General features: G+C 54.3%; 1 protein-coding gene and 1 long non-coding RNA gene across 10 annotated transcripts; one reads left to right on the plus strand and one right to left on the minus strand.

Moving 5' to 3' along the window:
• The first annotated feature begins 2,584 nt into the window (after positions 1-2,584).
• Gmppa (GDP-mannose pyrophosphorylase A) lies at positions 2,585-10,129 on the plus strand. Of its 8 annotated transcripts, none has more exons than XM_006245271.4 (13): positions 2,585-2,678; positions 3,452-3,512; positions 3,613-3,710; positions 5,138-5,241; positions 5,538-5,724; positions 6,011-6,070; positions 7,323-7,453; positions 8,404-8,538; positions 8,659-8,756; positions 8,907-8,953; positions 9,111-9,203; positions 9,387-9,555; positions 9,866-10,129. In XM_006245271.4, exons 2-13 carry the CDS (start codon positions 3,473-3,475, stop codon positions 9,964-9,966), a joined length of 1,263 nt encoding a protein of 420 aa, XP_006245333.1. In that variant the 5' UTR covers positions 2,585-2,678; positions 3,452-3,472; the 3' UTR covers positions 9,967-10,129. The 8 variants fall into 8 exon arrangements, 7 of the variants coding, with proteins under 7 accessions (XP_006245333.1, XP_063123700.1, XP_063123697.1 ...); XM_063267630.1 differs by having other exon boundaries at positions 2,599-2,678; positions 3,458-3,512; XM_063267627.1 differs by having other exon boundaries at positions 2,646-2,850.
• A 3,995-nt stretch (positions 10,130-14,124) lies between these two features.
• LOC108351955 (uncharacterized) lies at positions 14,125-16,037 on the minus strand. Of its 2 annotated transcripts, XR_005489220.2 has the most exons (3): positions 15,650-16,037; positions 15,298-15,431; positions 14,125-15,131 (listed from the first exon to the last, which is right to left on the minus strand). It is a non-coding gene; the product is annotated as an uncharacterized LOC108351955 (long non-coding RNA). The 2 variants fall into 2 exon arrangements; XR_010055039.1 differs by having other exon boundaries at positions 14,125-15,431.
• Positions 16,038-16,131: the final 94 nt, after the last annotated feature.

The raw sequence follows: 16,131 nt of genomic DNA on the forward strand, positions 1-16,131 counted from the left end.
ATCTCAGGAAAGAGGCAAGGCTGACCATAGTAAAATAACAAGATGTTAAAAAGCAGAGGGTGATACCTTGCCCACCCACCATTCCAGTTGTGAAGATCTACAGTTCACCCGCGAGGATCTCCAATCCCCCACACATCGCAGATGCATTCATATAAAACTGAGATGCCTGAACTTGTATCTTGATAAATGGCAAAAAAAAATTCCTCTCCCGTCCCTTTTGATCTGGGAGTTTCCTTCCCATCTCCATTGGAAATGGCATGTGAACTGCTTATTCCAAACACGGAGGAGCAAAGGTGATTTATGTCAGCAAAGAGATATCAAAATCGTTTTGATCAAAAAGTGGCAAGCAAGCACCTACTCTCGTAAGCCAGTACCTACAATGAAGGGAAACAGCGCTCCCACCGGGTGCCCTAACCTGCCTTGACAGCCCTCCACTCAAGCCCCCAGAGATGATCTTTATCACAGGTAGCCTTGTCCCCTATGCAAAGTGTATGCCCCCAAAGGACTTCAGCGGACCTAGGGGTTGGGGAGTCAATTATAATCCTAACCTTCGAGGATGGTAATGACAATCCAGGCCCTGTCCTGTCACAAAGACAGAAGAGAGGACTGGGAATAACAGTTCAGGGTTACCTTTCCCAATTTCCAGGTCAGGTGTCTAGTGGGTTAAGGGTAAAGCGCAGAGATGGTGTGCTGGCAGACTGGGCTGGGAACAGGCCTCAGTTCTATTACAAGTGCTCTGAATACCATCCCAGCCTGGAGGGACAGGGGTGTTTCAAAAGGAACCGAGGGAGAAGGGCCTGCTCTGGCTTTTGGAGGCTCTGAAGGACATAGTTCTGATGAAGGCAGAGCAGCCAAGCTGACGTGATGGATTTCAACTTTCCCAGACCTGTTTACCTGCTGGATGCAAGAGCTGTGCCACAGGCCTAAGTAATGCTGTCTCCAGAGACGCTGATGCAGCGGTGGCCCTGGTACAGCATCACTTAGCCAAGTGTTCCTGCCAGTGCTCAGAGTCCATGGGCATCCTTGTGGAACGCTCACGTGCCCTGTGCTCAAAACAGCGCCACGCTGTGGGCATCTGCAGTGGTAGTGTCCAGGAGAAAGGGAGTTTGTAGCTGGCCCTAGTCCAGAGTGATGAGGAGCCTCCACACTGACTGGGGGACATGACAAGCCTAGTAATTTCCTCCCCTACTTCAGGACCTAATCCCACCCTGACTGAGAAGTCAACCCTGGGCTCCCATCCTAGGATTCCAGGGCCCAAGGTCACAGTGTGAGCCAAGATTTAAAATCTAGTTTTCTGGCTCCCAACCCACAGGGCACTTTCCTTACACAAAGCTGTCTCCAAAGTACTTGTGAGGGCTGTATCTCTTTGATCTCCTACTTGACCCAGAGAAAAAGGGACAGGGCTAAGTCCTGTTTAATAGCTAAAGAGATAAAATTTAAAGGCTAGTCATATGTCCGATATCATACTGTGAATTCAAATGTCCCTTGTGGATTTAGGGCCAGATATTTCTTCGGAAGGTCCTACCATTAGGTCCCTTACTGGTTGGGTTCTCCTGCCCTTCATCAAGTCCATGCCATGTCTGCTAGACCAAGCACGGATAGGTCATCAAAGACTATGACAAGGAGGTCTAGTATCTGCACCAAAGGCAGAGCCCAAGAAGGGAACCTGTGTGGTATTGTTCCCAGAAACTTTGCAGAAAGGGTCACTGGACTGCAAAGAACAGAGGTTTAAAATTAACCAAGTTCACTACACAGATAACCACACCTCCACCCTCTGTCTCTCAATACCTTCCCCAAGGTGCTGAGATCCGTATCAACACCACCACTGTCTTACCATTCTCCAGGACTACCCCACTCGGCATGGCCCAGCACTTTGCTCAGATGGACGTGGCTTGAAAGGGACCATTAGACCTTTTGCCCTGGCTGTAAGCCCAAGTGCTGGTGGGATCCAAACCCTCTTCTGCCTGGCTTAATAAAACTGCTTTCCTTCTGACCCTCTGTGGGTTTTTTGTTTGTTTGTTTGTTTTTATTTTTTGTTTTCCATTGCCATTTACTCTCCCTGCCCCTGCCCCTGCCCCTGCCCCTGCCCCTGCCCCTGTCCCATACCAATTCCAAGACCCACATGCCAAGGTCACAGAATGTTGGAGTCACTAGGTAATCTGGAAAGCCAGCCTAGTCTGGTGCTTCATTTTACAGGCAGTAGTAATCTGGAATAGGATTTCTCTCCGTGTCAAACTTCTCAGCTGGACAAACTTTGAAGCTATGACTCTTTCTTCTTTTCTTTTGCTCAGTCTAAGCGCTGCCGCTCCCGGCTATTGACACTCTAGCCCCTTCCAAAGCTGGCCACCCACAGGATTCTCCTGTGACTTAGTTCTCCGCTGTCCCTGAGCCCATACTAGAAAAGTTTAGGTCTCAAACTTAGTTTCCAGGCCTATCTTCTTAACCCTCATCCTACTCCTCTCTCTCTCCTCGTTTAAGCCTTGCCCCACGATGCCTTGACCAAATTCAAGGTTTCCAGCACACTTCCCAACTGTCTAATAAGAGTTGGAGAGAGGACATTTGCAAAACTACAATTCCCAGCAGCCCCTGCGAAGGTGCTCTCGCGGGTTGTAAGGAGACACGTACACGGAAGGAGCAAGCACTGGCAGACGGCAGAGCTGGCGTAAAGGGAACTAGTGGTAAAAGGACCTAAATGGTGGAGGGGGTGGTGGGCAGGGTAGGGGTAAGGGACGAACCCTCGACGTAGGGAGGGTTCGCAAGGCCTGCCTTGCTCTCCTCATGCCCACGCTTGTGTTGGTGGCTACGAGAAGCTGACATCTATTGGACAGACTCAATTGTGGGGTCCAGAAGGTCAGCAATCAATCTTTAGAATCCAGAGATTCCACACCGGTGGTCAGTATGTGCACTGCTGGAGTAGTAGGCTCAGCGTTTGACATATCAAGGGAAACTGTGTTTTGTTTCGAGCTTTAGTACACGCAGATAGTTGTAGGATTCATATTCAGCACCTAGAGGTTGGTGCTCATCAGATGTAAACTAGTGTTAGTTCAGTTCTTGAAGTTTATTCTTAGGATTGAAATTAAATACCCAGAGCTCACTCGAGGTTTGTGGTTTCATATTCACTGCTGGGACTTGGAGCTGAACATCTAGAAAGAGGAAACAGGCATTTGCAAAGCATTGGGATTGAAGGTCTCAGGTTTTTTGAGATTTGGGGTCAGAGAAGGGGGTCCGTTGAGTACCTGAGTTTACAGAATTTGTTCATGGCCAAGGAGAAGTCATTAGAGATAAAAGGGTGGAGTGAGGTTTTCCGAAGCCACCTGAGGTATGGATTGGGATGAACTTTGTGGCAATGTGCCCACAGAGGGACTATACTGAACTTTTGAGTTTACATCCTAGGAAAGGACTATGTATTGTACTATGGGATATGGTTGTAATTCTTCTGTTGTGGTTGGAGGTTTAGGTCACAACGACCATCATGCTCAAAGCTGTGATCCTCATTGGAGGACCCCAGAAGGGTGAGGAGCTGGGGAATAAGGGAGTGGGTAGGCTGAAGCTGCCGGTGGGGTTGGGACAGTAGGAAATAGGAAGCTAAAATGTTCTCCTGTCCTCTCTCAGGGACTCGCTTCAGGCCTTTGTCTTTTGAAGTGCCCAAACCGTTGTTCCCTGTGGCAGGTGTCCCTATGATCCAGCACCATATAGAAGCCTGTGCCCAGGTAACCCCGTAGGCCTTCCTCTCACTCCACACTTCCTGCTCATCTCCTTCATGCTGTGTGTCTGTCCTCCTTCTCCCAGCCATGATCTTCTCCCACCCAGTACAACTACCGTGGCTGTCATTCACAGATGTCTATGTGAATGGCGCTGCTTCAGGTTGTGCATGCAGCCAGCCCTGACTTCCCTGCCTCTTGCCGCTCAGATCTCACAGCTAGTTTTATGGAATGTGAAGTCGGGCAGGCATCTGAAAGGCATCAGAGCCATGGCAGGGGGTACTGGTAATAAAACGCAGAGCCCAGTATTGTAGCTTCTCTATTCTTTATTGCTTTGTTATTGGGCTAGGCGAGGTTTGGGTTTGAGTCCCCCGTCTTCCTGCTGAGACCTGGAGCAAGCAAAATCTCAACTTCTTTCAGCTCCACTTTTCTTATCTGTAAAGGAGATTAAACCTCCCAGGTAGAGGGTGGAAGCTGTAAAATGCCTCATTCAAGGCAGACCCTTGATAAATGACCCTGTCATCTTATGCTGGGGACAAGCTTCAAGCTTAGAATAATATATAGTGGGAGGTGGTTCAGTTGGTCAGTGCTTGCTTGCACAAACAAGCCATGGGTTCGATCCCTGTCAGTCATCCGTCTAAAGAGCTGGTCTTAGTGATGGACTTGTAACCCCAGCACTGGGAATGTAGAGATAGGGGGATTATTGGGACTTACTGGCTAGCCGGTCCAGCCTAATCGTTAGGCTCCAGACCCCAGTGAAAGACCCTGACAAGGTGGGCTACTCCTGAGGACAGATCCATTGGAGATCCAAGATTGACCTTTGGCCGCCATGTGGTTGTTTACACAAGGGCCTGTGTACCCCCACATATGCATGGACGAACGTACATGAGTTACAGATACAACTCAGAGACAGAACACTTGTCTAGTATGTATGAGGTCTTGGTCTTGCTGAGAGGGGGGAGGACTGTGGCTTGGTGGACAAGGTCATTCCAGGCCAGGTGCATGGGAGACTATTTTTTTTTTTAAAAAAAGGGAAATCTTAAAAAGGGGAGGGGGGCTGGAGAGAAGGCTCAGTGGTTAAGAGCACTGACTGCTCTTCCAGAGGTCCTGAGTTCAATTCCCAGCAACCACATGGTGGCTCCCAACCATCTGTAATGGGATCCAATGCCCTCTTCTGGTGTATCTGAAAACAGGGACAGTGCACTCACATATATAAACTAAACAAATAAATCTAAAACAATAAGTAAATAAAAAGTGGAAGGATGGAGCTGAGCGTTCTAACTTCCTCACTGTCCAAGGGAAAAGCAGGGCAGAATGGCTGGTTGCCCAGGATAACCACTGGAGCTGAGCCTGTATCCTCTAGGCTTCTGGACCAGTATCCAGACCTTCCCAGTTCTCATCAGAAGTTTCTCTGCCAACCTCCTCATTTGTCCTAGGTCCCTGGGATGCAGGAGATTCTACTCATTGGCTTCTACCAGCCTGATGAGGCTCTCACCCAGTTCCTGGAAGCTGCACAGCAGGAGTTTAACCTTCCAGTCAGGTGTGTGTGTGTGTGTGTGTGTGTGTGTGCGCGTGTGTGTGTGTGTTATGTGTGTGTGTGTGTGTGTGTGTGTCTGAGTCTCAAAGTTCTTGGGAATGGATTGAGTCAGTAATATTCACCAGGGTTCACCCCATACCCAAGATACTTATTTGGGGCATCAGAATTACTTAATATGAGGTTTCCTTGCAGGCCTAGGCCAGAGGTACTCCTGACAAGGGTGGAGGTATCAGGGGAGGGTGTGTCGGGTACCCTGGCTCATGGTGTCTCACTGAGCTGGTTGGGATTCCTGGGAACAGGTATCTGCAGGAGTTCACTCCCCTTGGCACAGGGGGTGGCCTCTACCATTTTCGGGACCAGATCCTGGCTGGCGCACCTGAGGCCTTCTTCGTGCTCAATGCTGATGTCTGTTCTGACTTCCCTCTGAGTGCCATGTTGGATGCTCACAGGCTCCAACGCCACCCTTTCCTACTCCTTGGCACCACGGTGAGAGGGCTGTAGAGAGGCAGAGACCACTCTGGGTCTTGGAGTAGGAATGGGAGGGAGGTGTGCTACTCCAACAGTTACAGAGGTGTCATTGGCAACCCTGAGCCCTTTGGTTGCTGGGAAGTCGGGGGAGGGAGGGCAGCTGTCAGCTCTCAACTCTGCTGAAGGCCTGTCAGTGTCAGAGCTGCGTGCCAGGTGCTAGGGGGGAAGGAAAGAAAGGGAGAGAAAACAGCCTTGGCCGCCCTGGAGGAGGCAGGTCACTGTCTTCGATATGTCTGTCTCTCAGGCGAACAGGACACAATCTCTCAACTACGGCTGCATCGTTGAGAATCCACAGACGCATGAGGTGAGAGTGGAATGGGGCTGGGTGCCTCTCTGTAAGTTCAACCCCATACCCTACACCTCTTAGGGGATGCTGAGAACACTTTTGGGAGGGGTCCATCCTGTCAAACAGATAGGACAGTTTGTGTGCCATTCCCCTAGCCCTCCCTAGTAAATCATCTTTAAGAGAGAATGACAGGGGGAAGGGGCGCCAGCTCGTTTCTGTAGGAGTGATGTTTTAATAAGTGTATGCACCAGGCACTACGGAACACAGAAGAGAGGCCCAGCAAGAGCCTGACATGAGGGGGGCAGGGCTTCCTTCAAGAAACAGGTAGAGATGAAGGAGACTGCAGGCAGAGAGAAGAGTTTGTGCAAAGGCAGGCAGGAAGTAGCATGGTGACCCATAATTATGGAGGTGGGAGCATAGTCACTGAGGCAAGAGGGACCTTGTCCCTGTTTGTGAAGATCCCTGCCCCTGAATCTCATGGACTTTGACACACAAACCATTTTACTTGTTCATAGTTTAATACATATAAAATCTATATGAAGCGGACATGTGTGCTTACATACATGCAGTTTTGTGGCAGGCACCAGCTAGACATGAAAAACAGAACCGCACAACACATTCCCTGTCTCTCAGGAAACCTCAGTCTAGCAGGGAAGACGGTCAAGAGCCAAACCTTGGCACAGTGGCCCGGGTGAGGCATGACCAGAGGTCAGGGGGTGTCAGGTCGGAAGAGCTAAGCGGAGTTGACAACGGAGTGCCAAATAACAGTGTCAACTGGGTTCCAGACAGAGGGTTGTCCATAGGAGGAGGCAGAGAAGGACATCCTAGTGGCCGGTTATTTCCCAGTTATTTCCTGGAATGCCCGTAGTTAGGGAGGGTGGAGCATGGGTAGCCCCCTGGGGATGTAAAGCCAGGTAGGGCCAAGGTGTGAGCTACCCCTTCAGGAGTTGCTCTTGGCAGCAGAGGAGCCTGGGGGTGACGTAGTGTGAGCCGGGGGTGGTGGTGGTGGTGGTGGTGGTGGTGGTGGTGGTGGTGGTGGTGGTAATGATTGTGGTGGTGGTGGTGGTAATGATTGTGGTGGTGGTGGTGGTGGTTGGTGGTGGTGATGATGATTGTGGTGGTGGTGGTGGTGGTGGTGGTGGTGGTGGTAATGATTGTGGTGGTGGTGGTGGTGATGATGATTGTGGTGGTGGTGGTGGTGGTGGTGGTGGTGGTGGTGGTGGTGGTGGAGGTCTGCCCTCCACTATGAACTCTGCCTTCACTTCCCTAGGTCCTGCACTATGTGGAGAAACCCAGCACCTTTATCAGCGACATCATCAACTGTGGCATCTACCTTTTCTCCCCAGAAGCCCTGAAGCCTCTCCGGGATGTTTTCCAGCGTAATCAGCAGGATGGGCAACTGTGAGGCAGGCTCCATGACCCTGTGACCCAACCCCAAGCATCCCAGTCCCCGACCCGTGCCCCCTGCCAGGCTCTGCAGGCCCCATGTCACCCCGCTCCCTGTCTTTCTCCCTTCGCCCTTTCCCCGCTGTCATCTGGAGCCTGCCTCCCTAACTCCCGAGTTCCCTTTTAACCTCATTCTGTCCCTCTTCCTTCCACACCCCAGCCCCTCCTCTGTCACCGCCTGCCCATTCCGCTTCTGGTCCATTTCTCTCCAGCCCTGGTTGTCCCAGAGACATCTTTGAGAACAGACGGCAACACACACTTGGGTGCACATGCGCTCAAGTGCAGACACGCACACGCACACACACTCTCGCTCAGGCTGCCTTGCTGGCTAATGTCAGGTTTGTCCCTCCCGAAGCCTGGAAGCCTGAAAGCTGGCCACTAGGTCTCCCCTCCCAACCCAGCTCCCATCTCACGCCTCGTTCATCTGCTGACAACATTTCTCACTCCACCATGTCTCTGCTTCTCTCCATCTCTCCTGCCCTCTCTATCTCTGTTTCCGCTGAGCTGGCATCTGTACCATCTCTTCCCCCCCCCCCCCCTCTGTGACTGTCTCTGCCCTCACCAGCTGCCTTGCTCTGGGGTGAGTTTGGGTTTTTTTGTTTTTTTTGTTTTTGTTTGTTTGTTTGTTTTTTGTGCCATCCAGTGAGGGGGGAATCTAGATGGGTGAATAGGGGGAGGGTGGGCATAAGCAGGGACGGGAGGAGTGGGGTCTAGGCCTGGGGCTTCCCAGTGAAAGCAGTAGTCAAGGGTAGTACAAGAAGTGCCTAGGATTTGAATAGACCTTGGTAAAAGAGCCAAGCTAGAGGAGGGCTTGGAGAGTGGCAAAAGCCCCTTCAATTCCTTCCTGGAGAGACTCCATATTTGGACTCACCTAGGGAACTGATATCTACCTCTTTCCTGGCCAGGGAGGAATCTCCAGGCTCCTGGCCTGGTGCAGGGACCATCCGACTAGAGCAGGATGTGTTCTCAGCCCTGGCTGGGCAGGGCCAAATCTATGTGCACCTCACCGACGGCATCTGGAGCCAGATCAAGTCGGCAGGGTATGTGGGGCTGGAGAAGAGCCTGTGCCACAGATCTTGAGACTCTTAAGAGCGTGGCACTGGGGTGGTGGGCACAGGCCCTTGTGGACCCTGAGTGCCCCTCCCTGCTTTGGTCCCTAGCTCGGCCCTTTATGCTTCCCGCCTGTATCTGGGGCGATACCAGATCACCCACCCAGAACGGCTAGCCAGACACACTGCAGGGGGCCCACGAATCAGAGGTACCCACCCCACCCCATTATTCCCTTCACTCCCCACATCCTTGGGCCTACACTGTTCACCTCAGGTGGAAATGAAGGCTCAGTCTCCTCCCCTCCCTATCCAGATGTGTTTTGGGGTACCTGACCCCAGGTTGTTTCTTCTGCTTCCAGGAAATGTTTACATCCATCCAACTGCTAAAGTGGCCCCATCAGCTGTGGTAAGCTGTGGCCCCAACTTCAGGGAGAGGCTGTTGGGATCCGTGGGGATACCTAGGGACTAAACTCAGGTGCTGGCCTGTCTCCCCCACCTGCTCTGGAATACCTCTTGTGTCCCCAAGTCCCTCCATTCTCAGAGTATGATGGTCTTCTCCACAGCTGGGCCCCAATGTCTCCATTGGGAAGGGGGTGACCATAGGCGAGGGTGTGCGTCTGCGGGAGAGTATTGTCCTCCATGGAGCCACACTGCAGGTAGGAACCAGGCACACAGGAGTGTGTGGTACCCAAGAGGCTGAAGAGGGCGGGGGGGGGGGGGGATTCAGGTATGCCTTCCAGAGCAAGAGGGGTAAGCCCACCCCCAGGCTCTGAGTGTCCCTTCCATACCTTCTCGTGCAGCCTCCTACCCCACTCACCTTGAGCCATTCTATTTGGCAGGAACACACCTGTGTCCTTCACAGCATTGTGGGCTGGGGGAGCACTGTGGGGCGCTGGGCCCGCGTAGAGGGGACTCCCAATGACCCCAATCCCAATGACCCCCGCGCCCGCATGGACAGCGAGAGCCTCTTCAAAGATGGAAAGCTACTTCCTGCCATCACCATCCTGGGTATGGTTTGTTGGAGGGTAAGGGGTAAGGGTAGAGGAGCTCCACAGGTGATGGCTGGAGTCCGCAGGGAACCTTAATTCTTGTTATGTATTGTGCATGTCTGTGCTTGAGTGTGTGTGTGTGTGTGTGTGTGTGTGTGTGTGTGTGTGTGTGTGTTCCTTAAGCAAATATTTACCAAAATCCTGCCATGTACCCAGCCTGAGTGAAATCACTGGGGTTGGAGGCCTGGCCTGGAGTACTGACAGGCAGAGCCAAGCCATGGCCCCAGCTCTCTTGTGACCTGTTCCTGGCGCCCTCCTCCATGCTTCAGGCTGCCGAGTACGGATCCCCGCTGAGGTGCTTATCTTGAACTCGATTGTTCTACCACATAAGGAGCTGAGTCGAAGCTTCACCAACCAAATCATTCTGTGAGGTGCTGCCCAAGGACTCCACCCACTCTCCTGTGGGATGCCGCCTGCCTGACCAGCTCTGTCCAGAAAGGACCTGAGGAAGCCACCTCATAGGGAGCCATGTGTGTGGCTGGGGACACCTGGCCTCCCTCCCCACCCCCAAATAAACCCCTGTGAACCTTGGAGCCAGCTTGGACTCCGCTTGTGCCTGGGCTGGGGGTGGAGGTACAAGAGGGGCAGCTGAGTCAGGACCCCCCACATTAGCATTTAAATTGGAGTCGTCGCTGCTGGCTCATGAATAATGAATTCGGAGTCTTGGTAAATCTCCCCCTCCCACTTCCTCAGCCTTCTGCACTAGCTGTTTTAGAGGAAGGCCCTCCAGGCTCCCTGGCCTGCTGGCCCCCACGACCTTCACCCTGCTTGCTTGCCTGCCTCCCTGGGCCTGGCTTTCCAGAATGCTGAAAGCTGAAGGATTTCAGTGGGCACACTTGCTGGGAGGCTTGGACCCAGGCTGAACACCCAGCAGCCTGCTCTCCTCAGCTCCACGCCAAGACCCAGCCCTGGCCTGTTTAACGCTTTGCCAGCTCCATCTGCTCCCAGGCTGGCTTTGGGGAGTTGGGGGTTTTGGCCCTACCCAGGGGTCTTCCAGAATCCGTCTCCCTCCCCTGTCAGAGGTCTGATTTAGAATAGGCCCCTTTACCTCCTGGCAGTCTGATACCTGGTGGGTCCTAGCCCTGCTCTCCACATCTCCATGTTTGCCCATGACCCGAGTGTGCCCCTCTTGGCACCCCCCTTTCCACAGCTGTGGGTGCTGAGTTTAGTTGCCAGATGAGCTGGTAATGATCGTAATCTGCTAATTGAGAGGAATCTAATTACCCGAAGAGAATAGGGGGGCAGGGTTTGGGTGGGAGGCAGGAGGGGGTCCTGGCAGCCGGCTTGGGTGGCAGGCAGCAGGGTGTCAGGACCTTGTTGTCAACACCAGGGGCTGGGACAGAGCTCAGGATTTCATAGTTTCCTAGGCAGGCAGTTAAAAAGAAATATGGGAACTGGACCAAGGCTGACCTGGGGACTGCCCTAGAGATGACCTCCCATGTCACGAGGGCTGGATGGCCCATGGGAGGTGGCCCAAGGTCTTAGCAATTCTAACCTGTAACCTCCATAGCCTCTTTCTCTAGTTTCTTCCCAGCCTGCCTCCAACCCAGACAACTGTCATGTCTGCAACCATCAGCAGAGTTGCAGACCCATTCAGCCTGGGGTCAGCTCCCTAAGGAAGGGGCCAGGAGAGGGTTGGACCACAAGGCCAGGCTATGGGTCCCTTTCCTCTCCTCCCCCTACCCTGACCCTTCTGTTCCAAGTGGTTGGCAGAGGCCATGGCAGCTCCATCATAAATATGATAATTTAATTATTTTCTCAGCAAAACACCGTGAAATCCAATAAGTCTGTGTCAGGCCCTGGCCCCCCGGACCCCCCTCCTAGACCCAGTGGGGGTGGAGACGTGATGGCAAGAGGCTCTGGAAGGGGAGAGGGTCAGTGTTTGAAGGTGGTGTGGAGTAGGGAAGCTGAAACATTCAACACATTGCCCAGGCTGGGGGGGGGGGGTCACAGGTGCAAAGTGTCTTAAGGGTGAGGGGGTGACACCCTCAGTCCTTCCGAGCACTCCTCTGCATTGGGAGAAGCCAAAGCCCCAACTGTCTAAGGGGGCAGCTCACAGCCCAAGATGTGGGAGCACCCTGTCTGGAGAGGGGTAGCAGGGAGTCCCCTTATCTGCTCCTTTGGGGACCTGCACCCAACCTTCATTAGCCTCATAGAGGTGTAGGGTATAGGAGGGTGCTGGTTCAGGGGTGGGTTTGAGAAGAGAGAAATCAGAAGCAACTAGGGTGGGAAGTGGGGGGGGTGAGCAGGGGGAGGGATGCGGGGGAGGGGTGCGCTCCTGCCATTAGTGCTTTTTTTCCTGGTTTCCATAAAAAGATTATTCTGTGAAATCAGTGAAGGGGAGCGAGCTGGGGGCCAGGGAGGGGGGGTGGGTCCCTGGCATCAAGCTGGATGGGGTGACAGGGAAGGAGAGCTGAGGACAGGGACTGAGTATGGAGAGAAATTTGGATGGGCTTCAGGAGCAAGCAAGATAGAGACAGAGAGCCAAGAACACTGGCTAGGGTTGGGGGGACTGGTCAGAGTGGGGCTGAGGGAGTCGGTGCTCCCTCTCACTTCCGTCCTGTTGGGGCTGCCCAGGTCCCAATCCTACCTCTATCAGAGCCCCTCCCCCTGGCACTTAGCAGCTATTATGGGGGAGCAGATTGCAGCCTCCTCCCCCTCTCTGGGAAGCAGGCACAGCTGGGGCCCGCCACATCTGCCGCATCAGCACGGAACACAGCTGGGTGTGCCCAGAGCCATACTCCCCAAAACAAAAAGGGGGTGGGAACCAAGGAGAGCCCAGACCCCTGAGATAGACACACTGACACCTCTGCCAACAGACACTCCTCAAAGGGAAGCAACACCCACCAACACACGCTCCCTGTGTGCAGAGACTGAGAACTGGCAAACACGCAATTACCCGGCCCCGCCTGCCACCTCCGCTCCCCTCCCGCACCCCCCTCTCTTTCCTTTTCTTCCCACTAAGGCTGCCTTCTGTCACCAAGCCATCTCTGAACTATCCTAGGCTAGGTTTAGGGGAGCAAGGGGTTTCATTGGCACCAAGAACACCTTTCTAGTAGGTCAAGGGATGGTAAGGGATGCCTTGGGAACCCATCCCGGGTAGCAACTTACTCCTTTTCCAAGATTGTACCCCTCCCCGTAAGGAGGCCTACCCTAGTCAGGTGAGGGTCTATGCCAGTGGACCTATTCCTGTGACTCTCGTGTTCCACTGGCCACCGCAAGGCGGCGCTGTGTGCCCTCAGTAGCTCCAAATCCGTTCTGAGCGGCTCCAGGGGCCAGCCTCTGCCAACCCTATTATCTGGCAGTCCTCTACCCTCTCCGGTTCATCGCTTGGCTTAGCTTTGCCACCCCAGGCATGTGTAGGGTGTAGAAACGTTCATGACCGGAAAGTCCTCCTTCCCAGAACGGATGATCAAGAGTTTTCTTCTTTCTCCTCTCCTAGTTAATAGCCCCTGATTAAACCTGCCTCCTCAAAGATCTCCTTTCCCTGCTCATCTCTGTGGCCGGTGTCTTGCCCTCAACCCTCTCCTCCCTGCCCCCTCCCATCATCCCACTCGGCACCACCCCCCCATGCCCCTCGGAGCTTTAATCCCTCCTGCTGCCGTGCTGCCTTATCTGCTCCCAGCAGCTTTCGCTGCAGCAAAGCCCTCTCCCCCTCCTTCCCTGGATCTTCTCTCCCTCCTTCCTGTTCTCTCTGCTCTCCGACCAGCGCCACCTCCTGCCTAGCCTCTCTGTCACTCAGACCCCCATCTCGGGGCTCCCTGTCTGACACCAGATTAGTGCCTAAAGGCCCTTTGCCCTGTCTCTAGCGTCTGCTCAGGGTCTGTGGGCTGCCTACCTACTCCCACCCTCCCTCTTCTACCTCAGCCCTCTCCACTGACCCCTTAAACTTCGTCCGTTTCCAGCCAGTCAGGATGTGTATCTTTCTTCTTCCGCCCTCCCCTTCCACGTCCCCTCCCTAGTTCCTCCAGGATTTCCCTAAGCTTCAATCCCACCCTCTCCATTCCTGGTGACCGATGACCTCCGCTTGAGAATACCCAAGTAGGGATAGATTGTGTGAGCGCAAGGCAGAGGAGCGGATGCTTCCCAGGGATAGCCCAGGGAGGGCCCTGTGGGGGTGCAGAGTACTGGTGACAGTGGGGGCAGGGCCTGGCGATGGGACGCTAACCCTCTTCAGTTGCCTCAGATCACGTCCGGTCCTTCCCATCCCCCTTCGCCGGGACTCTCATTAACCGCTTCTCCTGCCTCGTCCGTGGCATAAATAACCCAGATAAATCAGCCGCCGTCCGCCCCCCGCCCCTCGGCCCCCGCACAGCCCGTTTGTCACTGCTGCTCGCTCGCCAGCCAGGCCTGGCCAGGCACTCACCCCCCCCCCCCATCCTTGTCCCTCCCTGCCCACATGTGTCCCACACTGGCTTCCCACCCCCTGGTCAGCACCAGGTCCTGGTTTCTGAGCTGCGGCGGGTGTCAAGGAGGTGTCCCTTGGGATCTGGAGGCTGGGGACTCGATCTATAGAATGCTCCTTAGGAGTTCAAAGGTTGTGTGGTTTATGAAGCTAGCCAGCCAGCCAGGGGAGTCAGGAGCCCTCAAACGACAGGAAAGAACAGAAAAGGCTTCCTTTGGGGGAGTCCCTGGACTGTTAAGAGGTTCCCTGGGAAACCCTTCAGGTTCTGTACCGGAGTCTCGGGTCTCCCTTTGGAGAGACATTTTGCTCATGTAAAACTTCCAAGTTTCTTCCCAATATCTCTGACTAATCCATCCTGACCTCCCTGTTGTCTCCACCCTTTTCCCGGGCTTGCCTAACCGGATGCACTCTGACCTTTGCCTCCCTCTCTCGCTAACCTGCTCTTTCTCAGTTTCAGGAAGCTTATTTCGAATCTCAGGGCGGGGAGAACTGGGCGGTGAACACATCTGAGAAATGGGGATAACTGGAGGGCAGAGGAGCCGGAGTGGGGCCCACATTCTGCCGGGACCGTAGCCCCTCCCCACACTCCAAACTCCGGGGTCGCTGGCAGCCCCTCCTACTAGCTCACAGCTAGCTCAGGTCCTAGCCAGCTCCCCTCGGCCCTGCTTCCCCACCCCACTCCCGCCCCCGAGGGGGCAGCTGGTCCCTAGGGAATGGGTGAGAGAAACAGGGAAAGGCTGAGGGAGCTTGGGCGCAGGGATGGGGGTGGGGGTGGGGAAGAAACTGGGCCGGGCCCCAGGGACCAGCTGGGCAATGAGCCGGGGAAGCAGCCGGGAGGCTAAATGAGGGAGATTATCACCCAACTGCAGCCGGGCAGAGAAGGAGGCAGGCAGGGAAGCAGGGAGAAGGGGGGGAGAGGGGACAGGACCAGAGGCAAAGGGGGTATGGAGGAATAGAAAGGGGGCCAGAAGGGGCTGCGGGTGGGGAGAGTGAGTGGAAACCGCCAAGAGATGGGATGGGAGGACGGGGGTCCCCACTGAGCATGACCTGATTCCAGGAGGTCTGGGAGACTGGATCGTAGGGACTTGCGGACAATTAGAGACAGCTGGCCACCGGGCAATGGTGAGAGTCTGCGTGTAACAAACTGCGGCTTCATTCCAATGCCCTGGAGTTCCCCTACAGACCCCACCCCAACCCCCCGGCATGGAGTTACCACCCAACGTCTTCCCTTTTAGAGGTGGAAGAGTCCCTGCCGATCAGAAGCGGGGGAGGGTGTCATGATGGAGGTCAGCTTACGGTGGAGACAGCTTGACCCTGAGAGCTCAGCAGATAGCAAGGAATTCAGACAGGATATCAGGGGAGTGGTGAGGGCTGGGGGGAGACTTGGGGGCAGCTCCCACTTTCTTGGCAGAGCCCCAAACTGAAGTAACCTTAAAAAAGCAATTAAATCACCTTTAAAAAAAAAACCCCAGTAAAGAAAAATCGATATTGGGAGAAAGGGGAAGAAAGAAAAGGAGGGATATGTGGTGCAGGGGGGTGGGGATGGGGGGGGACTTTGGAAAGGTCTGGAAGTCGACCAGTGGGGGAAGAGTAGGGGAGACTACTGCCAGGGTACGGGGTAGAGAGGGAGCTAGCTGTGTGTGGTCACCTGGATTGTTCCATAGGAACTCAGCGCCTGCTTCCAGTACCAACTGTACTTCTGCTGTGTCCCAGCCAAAAGCAGCACTTGAACCTGTCCCCAGGGGTCTTCCCAGCTTTGGGAACCTGCTGACCTAAGACTCTCGGGAAGGAAGCTTGTGGGGAAACCCAGCTGTGGGACCCTGGGAAGCCACTTTGCTGAAAGGCTGGGAGCATCTAGTCAGAGCACCATGCATGGCTAGGACCAGGTGTGCAGGGGGATTACACACTGGGGTACCCCTCACCAGGGGCCCGACCTGGTATTGCAGCCAGGGCAGGCTGAGCAGCAACCTGAACCCTCAAGGGAAGCTGCGCTTGTGACTCTCCCTCGGGGGCCAGCCTGAGACTGCAGGGCCAGGCTGACGCAGGGGAGGGGTGGCCGTTGGACAGCGCGTGGACCTCGGGCTCTAATCCTCAGCAGCTGCCGTTTCCCTCAGATCGATTCCCTTCTCG

Source organism: Rattus norvegicus, chromosome 9 (assembly GCF_036323735.1).
Source record: "Rattus norvegicus strain BN/NHsdMcwi chromosome 9, GRCr8, whole genome shotgun sequence".
Lineage (NCBI taxonomy): Eukaryota > Metazoa > Chordata > Mammalia > Rodentia > Muridae > Rattus > Rattus norvegicus.